This window comes from Narcine bancroftii, chromosome 14, assembly GCF_036971445.1.
Source record: "Narcine bancroftii isolate sNarBan1 chromosome 14, sNarBan1.hap1, whole genome shotgun sequence".
NCBI lineage: Eukaryota > Metazoa > Chordata > Chondrichthyes > Torpediniformes > Narcinidae > Narcine > Narcine bancroftii.
The window spans coordinates 66,965,106-66,974,731 of record NC_091482.1 but is presented as its reverse complement, the minus strand read 5'-3'; the positions used below and the strand labels follow the sequence as shown (position 1 = coordinate 66,974,731).

General features: G+C 41.7%; 1 protein-coding gene across 1 annotated transcript in view; it reads right to left on the bottom strand.

Annotated features, from left to right (window-relative positions):
* The window catches only part of st8sia2 (ST8 alpha-N-acetyl-neuraminide alpha-2,8-sialyltransferase 2), a 35,138-nt gene that overhangs the window by 10,511 nt on the left and 15,001 nt on the right, over positions 1–9,626 (bottom strand). The window contains exons 3-4 of the mRNA XM_069912180.1: positions 6,836–6,964; positions 1,312–1,569 (exon numbers count right to left, since the gene is read on the bottom strand). Of these exons, the coding sequence (XP_069768281.1) occupies positions 1,312–1,569; positions 6,836–6,964 (387 nt within the window). The remainder of the gene's footprint in view (positions 1–1,311; positions 1,570–6,835; positions 6,965–9,626) is intronic.

Sequence of the window (9,626 nt, the reverse complement as noted above, 5' to 3'; positions counted from 1 at the left end):
ATCGAAACAGGAGATTGTTTTTTGCACTACTGCAATGAGAAGATGTGCCCAATCCTTTTATATTTACCATCATATTTTCTTTCATGAAACATTATGTTAATTTCATTCACACTGATGGTTTTACAAACCCAGGTTGCTACAGCAAACAAGATTTTTCAATTTACATTTTTTAAAACTTTTTAATTTTAAATTAAATTTAAATTTATTTATTTGCTTAGTGGCCAGGGTTTTGATTAATAAAGTTTATTTTCTTTTTTTGTTTAGGATTTTTTTTTTCTTTTGATTTTGATTATATTTAGATAACTGTTTTGTACAAGTGAAAATATTATAAACATTGATAAAATTATTACAGAAGGAGAAGGAAAGAGAATTGTAAACTTTTTTTAAAACAAGAAATTGTGCAACTTTCTTGAAAAGAATTCATAATTTCATCTTTTCTTTCTTTCCTTTTTTTTTCTCGTTTGGGTCGGGGCTTTTTTTTGATGTAAAAAAACATTTAAACATGGAAACGCAGCATGCTAAAAGTCCCTTTCGGCCACAAGCCCACGCCGCCCAATTAGCCTGCAACTCCACTATGTTTTTTGAACAGTGGGAGAAAACCGGAGCTCCCACACGGACACAGGGATATCATACAAACTCATCGCAGACAGCGCTGGATTCGAACCTCAGACTCTGGCCCTGTAGCAGCGTTGAGCTAACTGCTACACTAACTGTTCCGGCCCCACTTATGAATATGATAATGAACTCTCTTCTCATCTCATTGTGTCTCCCTACATCCTCTTCACCACTATTCGTTCCTTTATGTTGTCAGCAACCATACCATTGATGCTTTCATCCAAATCATTCATAAAACTGATTAAAAAAAAGTTAGGGCCGCAGTACTAATCCTTGTGACACACATCCCACTCTATGTTGCCAGACAGATGAAGGTCTGTTTCTGCCAACTGTCTGTTTCCTGTTGGCAATCATTTTGCTAACTGTCAGAATTCAGCACTTTGATCTAAAAGAATGTGATTTTCCTTACCACACCACTATCCAGAAGGGTATATAACCCTCATTCAAGAAGAATCTGTGGAGGGAGAAGTAGATTAAGGTCAATGACTTCTCAGCAGAACTGGGAAAATATAGAATTTACTTCAAAGTTCCCTGAGTTTGGGCAATATGTCATTGACCTGGAATTTTTATTCTCTTTCGCTCTGCACAGGTACTTCTTAACCTGCTGAATATTTCCTGCAATTTTCAACTTTTATTTCAGATTTCCAGCATCTGTGCTGTTCAAGACGTATTACTCACTCAAACCCTAATTATTACCTGATCACAAATTCGTGAGCATCAATCTCTTGCCCGCAGCCACTGTTGAGCAGAATCCCAGAATTCCCCACAATCGCGCACTGTTTGAAGTGTTTGTTTTTCATTGGTGACGTCCTTGGTAACAGTTCATACAGACTATAGGATATGTTCAGAGTTCTGTCCCTGTCAAGAATATAATGGATGATATCCCCTGGCTTCAGTTTCCCTTTCAGTACTGAAATGTCCTTTTCTGCATCCAGAAACCTGAGAATGTCTTTCCTAGGAATGGAAAAAGTCACCATGAAATGAAAAAGATACATATCATCATCATTTTCAAAGTGAAATTCTGAAACAAAATATGTAATTACAGGCAATTTGTATGAGTTGAACAAAAGACTACTGGCTCTGGGGTTGAGTGCAATATACAAAGGGTAACTCATATTTCTGATCCAGGCCCTTCATGAGGTATATGGGCTCAGGCCCAAAGTGTTGGTTTCCCTTTATGGAAGCTGCATGAACTGCTGAGTTTCTCTAGCACATTTGTGTACCACCATTTGAGTGTTCTTGTGTCTTATTTCAGATTTCAAATTTATTGTCCGAGTACATACATGACAACACATACATGAGGTTCCGTCTTCCTGCAGGCGAGGCAGAATTACCATTAACCGGTAGTGCAAAAAAAACTACACATCTAAACAAATAAAGAACTTTAAACAGCTAACGAATCTCAGCTGGCTGACAGTGCAATACAGAGAGAATAAATAAAATCAATAAAGTGCACAAGTAAAAGTCTGTAAACGAGTCCCTGATTGAGTTTGTTGTTAAGGAGTCTGATGGTAGCAGCTGTTCCTGAACATTGTGGTAGGAGTCTTGTGGCACCTACACCTCTTTCCTGAAGGCAGCAGGTAGATGCAACACTAACAACCACAGCAATAATGAAACCGCAATCATCTGCACTCCTTGTTATCACCAGCCTCTATTTCCCTGTTATCCAAAATTACATTTCCCAGTTCTGTTTTCCTTGATACTTTAATAGAAAATTGGACCGTGACTCATGTTTTGGTGTCGGATGGCACAGAAATAGTCCCTTTGGATCACAAGCATCCATTTACTACTCTGACATGGGCGATTAGCGCAACGTTGTTACAACGTCAGCGATCGGGCCAGGGGTTTGAATCCCAGCTGTCTGTAAGGAGTTTGTATGTTCTTTCTGTGTCTGCATGGGTTTCCTCCATTTTCCTCCAACCCTTCTAAACATACAAGGGGTTGTAGGACAATTGGGTATAATGGGCGGCACGGGCTAGTGGAATGGAAAGGCCTGTTACCGTGCTGTATGTCTACATCGACACATTCCATTTTATTCTGTCCACATTTCCCATTAAGTCCTCACAGATTCTCACCCAATAGCACACTTCGCATAATTTACAAAGGTCAATTAACCAATGAATCCACACATTTCTGATGTCAAGCCATTTCTTAATCCTACCTTTGGGATGAGTAGATCTTTAAAGGATATGGAAAAAGGTGGGTAGCTGGAATTAGATCACAGATCAACTTCATTCTCACTGAATGAGGATCAGTCTCAAGGAGCTAAAAGACCTCCAGTGCTTTCTATAATTGCATAGTTTCTATTATCAGACTTTCATATGCCTTTATTGGAAACCAACCCACAACCACCCCTTGCAGATCTTGACATCTACATTGGTCAAATGGGTATACTTGGGTGGTGCAGACTTGTGGGCTGGATGGGCCTGTTGCTGTCCTGTATCTCCAAATTAAATTTAAAAATTAATTAAAATCTCCTATTCCCGAATTCTACTATTTTGAATATTCTGTAAACCACTTTGCATTTAACTGGATGAATCTATAACATTTCCTGGCCTGTTTGCTCTCCTGACTTGTTTGGGTGCTTTCTGCTTGATTTACTCATTGCTTTTCTCATTAATATTCAATTTATGTCTATTTCCAAATGACTTAAACAAATGGAAAATAAAATTGTGCCATGTAGCTGTTTGGCAAAAAAAAAACATTAATGACCTATCAATTTTTAGAAGGCAACAGACCTCTAATTTTTTAATTTTTAATTTAGACATGCAGCAAAATGACAGTCCCTTCTGGCCCATGAGCCCATCCAGCCCAATTACAGGAAATCGACGACTTGCGATCGATGCAACTTACGCACATAGGAACGAAAAAAAATTTTCAAGAAAAAATATAAAATTTACACTGTTTATGTTGTATTTGTTAAACTATAACGTGGATACAGGGCATGTAAGAGCCAAAATGTGCGTACTTACCTTGTTAGCCGGCATCCTGGGGTCTGTTGGCTTGGCACAGCTATCTTGATTCCTGTGCGGATGCGCAGAACTTCAGTTGGCACATGCACAGTGGGTTCGTGTATTGGGTTTGGTTGGCGCATGCACAAGAGTTAAGGGCGCGAATTCAATATCGTTAGGTGCTTAACTCTCGTGCATGTGCCAACTGAACTTCAGTCTGCAAACTCACCACGCATGCGCCAACCGAAGACTCACATATGCACACAGGAATCAAGATGGCTACGCCCAGCCTATGGACCCTGCGACTCCGAGATGCGGACTAACAAGGTAAGCAAGGACCAGAATGTGGAAGGATTCACCAAGGTTGATCGACAAATTCAGGAAGCTTTAAGTTGTTATCGTCAAAACTATGATGAAAATAAGATTTGATTAAAAAGTTTGCTGTAAGACTTCGGTACTCCACATGCGCAATCAAAATTCCGACTTATGTCCAGTCTGAGATACAATCGATCCTTCAGTCACAATTACGGTCATAAATCAGGGAGTACCTGTACATCTAATAAGCCTACAACTGCTGGACGTTTTGAAGGGTGGGAGGAAACTGAAGCACCCAGAGGAAACCCACACAGACATGATGTAATGATAGAGTGCTATTGATCCTCTTGACCATTTGCAAGATTCAATGTTCCGTGATCAAATTGTGTTCAGGATTATTGATAAGGAAATGAGAGAGGTTGCAGTGAGGATCGGAGCTTAACTTAGCTTGAGCTGTGAAGATTTAGCTCTACAGCACGTGAAGTTTGGTGATAGTGCAAAAGCCAGCGAAAACAAAGTCATAACCGTAACCTCAGTGTGTGTCCACACATATAAACAGAAAATGAGATATAGGAAACAACAAAAAGTTGGCAGACCAGATGGAGTATACTCTCGGGTTCTGAAAGAAGTAGCAGTAAAGATTGTGGAGGCATTGATAATGATCTGTCAGGGATCATTAGATTCTGGTATGGACCCCAGAGGCCTGGAAAACCACAAATGTTACCTCACTATTCAAGAAAGGAGTGAGGCAGCAGAAAAGAAAATAATGGGAAGATGTTAAAGTCAATTGTAAAGGATGAAGTTGAGGAATATTTGGAGACACATGACAAGATAGGCCAAAGCCAGCATGGTTTACTTAAGGAAAATATTGCTTGACAATCCTATTCGAATTCTTTGAGGAAGTGACAAGCAGGCTGGATACAGTGGGTGTTGTGTATTTGGATTTTCAGATGGCCCTTGACAAGGTGCCGTTCATGAGGCTACATAACAAGATAAAAAGTACACAATACATACTCACGTGGGTAGAGCATTGGCTAATTGGCAGGAAGCAGAGAGTCGGAATACAGGGAACATATTCTGTTTGGCTGCCAGTTGCTGGTGGTATCCCACTGGGGTCAGTGATGGGCCGCTCCTTTTTAAGTTGTATATTAATGATTTGGATTATTTTGTTCCTTTCTATCCTTTTTCTCTTAATACCCCTGTAGAAACCCCTAGGATTTTCCTTCACATTGTCTGCCAAAGCAACCTCATGTCTTTTAGGCTTCCTGATTTCTTTCGTGATATTTTCTTCCATTTTATATACTCCTCAAGTACTTCATTTTCTCCATGATGCCTATACCTGTTATGTATCTCTCTTCTTCTGAACCAGATCGTACAACAAATGTAAAAATATATTAATTACCCTGATTAGAGGAGCTCTCCTGGAGCTAGCACACTGAGTCAACCATGAAGAAAGCACATCATTGCCTCTGCTTTCTCATGTCTGAGGAGATCTGTTATGTTGTTGAATACTCTATTGAACTTCTACAGATGAACTGTGGAAAATATACTAACTGGCTGCACCAGAACGTGGTTTGAAACTTGTGCCCCGGAACACAGAAGACTGTAGAAAAGACCAAGTCCATCACAGGCACCAACTTCTGGTCCATTGAAAGCACTTAAGTGAGGTGTTATCTCAACAAGACTGCCGATATCATAAAGGACTCCCATCACCCTGGCCATAACATTTTATTAAGATTCTTAAGAAAAGGTACAGAAGCCAGACGTCCAGCACTTCCAGGTTCAAGAACAATTTCTATTCAACCCCTATCTTTGAACCTCTCTACCCCTAACATCAGAATCAGAATTTATTGTCATAAACAAGTCACAAACTTTATTGTTTCGCAGCAGGATCCCTGTGCAAACATTCATATAAACCACCTTACAACAATAAATAAAGAAAAATAGTGTACGAAAAGTAAGGAAGTGTCTTTGGTTCATTGATTATTCAGGAATCTGATGGCAACGGGGAAGAAGCTGTCCTTTTGTCGCTGAGTGCTCGTCTTTAGGCTCTTGTACCTTTTCCCCATTGGTAGCAGAGTGAAGAGGGCATGACCTGGGTGGTGGGGGTCCTTGAGGATAGAGGCTGCTTATTACAACTTAAAACATAAACCACCAAAAGATCTGTCTGTACAATTGAAAAAAAAATGTCTTGCACCAACTGCAACTGTGAATATTTATTTATCTTTTAATACTTATGATCTCTTTTTCTGTCTAATATTTGAGATAAGTTAAAAATGGACTCTTATCAGGTATCTTATGTACCTGTTTGGGTGTAACAAGTAAAAATTTCGCTGCATCTGTATATATTACTTATCTATATGACAATAAACATGCATTGAAGATTGAAATAGAGATGATCACAGAGAGAATGTACAATCAGCACCAGGATCCCTTAAAAACACACAGGAGCCGGGCAGGCTGTTGGGGGTGGGGGTGGGGGGGGGGGGGGTAGAGACAAAGAACCCATGCAGGCTGCGGGAGACTGGCTGAAGGGGTACCATGTACAAGAACGAGGATGTGAGAGGGTGCCGAGGATGCTGAAGGCTTCCTGATCGTGTTGGAGGTTTGGATCTGGAACTCGGGTTGTCGATGGTTTGAACTGTGTGGCTGTGGAGGCAAATTCATGGATATTCAGTGACTCTTTGGGGGGGGGGGGGGTTCTCTTTTGGTTCTACTTCTGTAAGCGGAACCGGGCAATTTCTGCTGATGGTGAATCTTTGCCTCACGGCAGACTAAAGTCAATTTTGTATAATCTTACACTTCTTTCATTACATGACAATTAAGGAACCTCGTGAGGCAGCAAGACAACCTGCTGTTCGAGTATGCTACTCACTTGAACCATTAAATGTGAGATCTGGTGTTCAGAACTGGGATGTTTGAAAGATCACCTGTCACAGGCGGCAGAGCATTACCTTATCCTCGCTGTTAGTGTGGCATTAAGTTTCCACTCTGGTTCTTCAGGGTGCCTTGCTTGAGGCTCGATTCCCTCCTTATTCTTCTGCTGAAGTTTACTGGATGAGATGTCTGTGATCATTTTCCCCCTGAAGAACCATAAAGACTGATGTGACGTGTTGCCCTCTGAAACAGAACCTTTATTGGCATGTTTAAAAATTAACTGTACACCATGAAACTGATAAGAAATTTCTTAAGGGAAACAGCAGGCAGAATAATTTAGGATTAGACCAACCTCTGGAATATCAAAGCAGCACTGAAAATATTGTATTTTGTATCATGCCTTAAGGCTCACAGATTTGCAGCAGGACTAAGAAATATTAAAGAGAGATTAAACAATCATTATTATTGTTTATGGGAGTTTGCTGTTCAGAAATGGCTTCCTGCACTTTGTGCTTCACAATAATGGTAAATTTCACAATTGCTAGTTGTACATTTGGAGATAAATTGCTAAATAAACCTGGGGAAAACTGCAGCAGGAACAGCCAAACACCTTGTGAAAGTTGCTCCATCTTTCAATGAGAAGATGACTACCTTCTCAGCACTCTATCACTCCCAGCCTGGACTATAAACGACCAGACAGTCACACTCCCCTGGCAGAAGGTTTACAACCTTCTGAAGAGAAAGATTTCTCCTCATGTCAGACCAAAATGCCTGATTCCCTAAGCTGGGACTAAAATGCAAGGTACAGTAAAATCCTTGTTATACGGAAGTCAAGCAACCGGCAGCTTCAAAAAAACTGGCAAAAAAAATCATTGAAAATAAAGAGGTAATAAAGACGGGAGTTTAAAAGTGCCCCCCCCCCCCTCATCAGTTTACCAATCACGCATCACGCAATCTCAAGCAACTGGTAAATACACGTATCCTGCAACTACCAAACCCCATAGGTGCCAGATACCAGGGGGTTTACTGTATTTTGCTGGAAGTTTGTCTTCACTTCATTCCAGCCATTTCCAGATTGCAGTGTGCCAATTGATAAATTTGACATCAGATACCAGAAAATAGGAGCGGGAGTAGTCCGGCCAGCTCCTCATGTCTGATCCACCATTCAGTATGAATGACTGTGGCTGATTTTCCCCAAGCCATAGCTCCTTTCTGTTCACCGAATTTAGCTGTGCCTTTCCTGCCGTCAGTCACACTCCTGACCCCAGTGTAAATATTCTAGATGCATGAAACGATGTCAGTCCTTGTGCAACACTTCTTTTGGAGCACGGCAGAGGAGGATGGGGGTGACATTTGAGGTAACATGGTCCTTGCGTAGCAGCCCCAAGCCTGGAGTCTTGCGAGATAAGTAAATTATCTGTCTGCACCCTGCCTTGCATCATCCTGGCACTCCCCAACACCTACCCATCTCCAGCCAGCCGCCCCACTCCCAATTATATGAGACCTTCCTGAACCCCATGCACAATCCCTGTCTTGATCCCAATCGATATGAAATGCTGAACTCCCTACTCCTGAACCAATGCCCTTCCCCTCTTCCACTCCCGGCCTCAATGCTCTCTTCAGCCTCCAAATGCGCGAAGGGAGTGTGGGAGGGTGAGGTCGAGGGAAGGAATCCTGTCCCAAACCGCCATTGGCCACTCGCTTGCCGTGCCTGGATTAGATAAAAAGGCAAAGGAGCTCTAGATCGGACCTCTCCCTGTCCTCAAAAATAAAGCAGATTATCCATAAAAATTCTTTGATTATTCAGTCGAACATCAGGGTCATGAGTGAAATCCAAACAGCTGGAATAGAGAAATACAAAAAACCTGTTACTTCCAGTTTGTCTGTGAACGTTCTAAGTGGGGGATCAGACTGATTGATGGGTGCAGGAGTTCGAATTTCTGGATGAGGGATCAGTATCAATCCACACTCCTTGCAGCTTATGGTTTGATTGCAGGCAGATTGCTGCTGTGTTTGATGCTGGTTTACATTCTGCAGGGCTGACACATGGACCTTATCACGGTTCTCCACTGCCAGGAATAATTATTTATTCATACAGCCTCTCAAGCTTCTCTCATGTTGCATTGGTTTCCTGCCAACAGCCCAGGAGCAGTAACCCCTGGCTCATAACGAAAACTTTGTTTATGGGGAGAGCACATTTATTATGGTGGTTAGAACAACACTATTACGCTGCCAGCAACCTGGGTTCAAATCCACCGCTGTTTATGAAGAGTTTGCACGTTTGGCCTGTGCCCATGTGGGATTCTCTAGATTCCTTCCACATTCCAAAGACATTCTGAGTTAGCAGGTTAATTGGTCATATGGATGTATTTGGGCCTCATGGGATGGAAGAGGGTGTTTCTATGTTGTATCTCAGAAAAAGAAATAAAACTCGTGCATTTCTCCTCAGACATTGGGCCCAAAAAATCAGGTTTTATTCTCAATGGGACTGAAGTGTTCAATTGAAAGCCAAATGCAATGCATTCTCTCTGTGCTTGATCCAACTGCCAAACAGATGATTTTGTGCCCGTGACAAGCCCATGCACAGAGGTCAAGGGGCTACAGCAGCAGCGACATCAATTGTTAATGTGCCATGCGTGTTTGACCTTGTTGCTGTGCTTTGGAATGCAAACGTATGGCAAGGAAACAGCACACAGCATAACACTGTTGCCCAGTTGACCTTAGACAACCCTCTTCACTGTCCACCATGCCACCAATGTTGGTGCCACCTGCAAAGTGACACACCTTTGTGTGTTCTTGTCCGAATTGTCAAAATTCAGCTCTTCTCCAGGAAAACCCAGCCCAGGGGTCTGGTGCTGAGACTTGGGG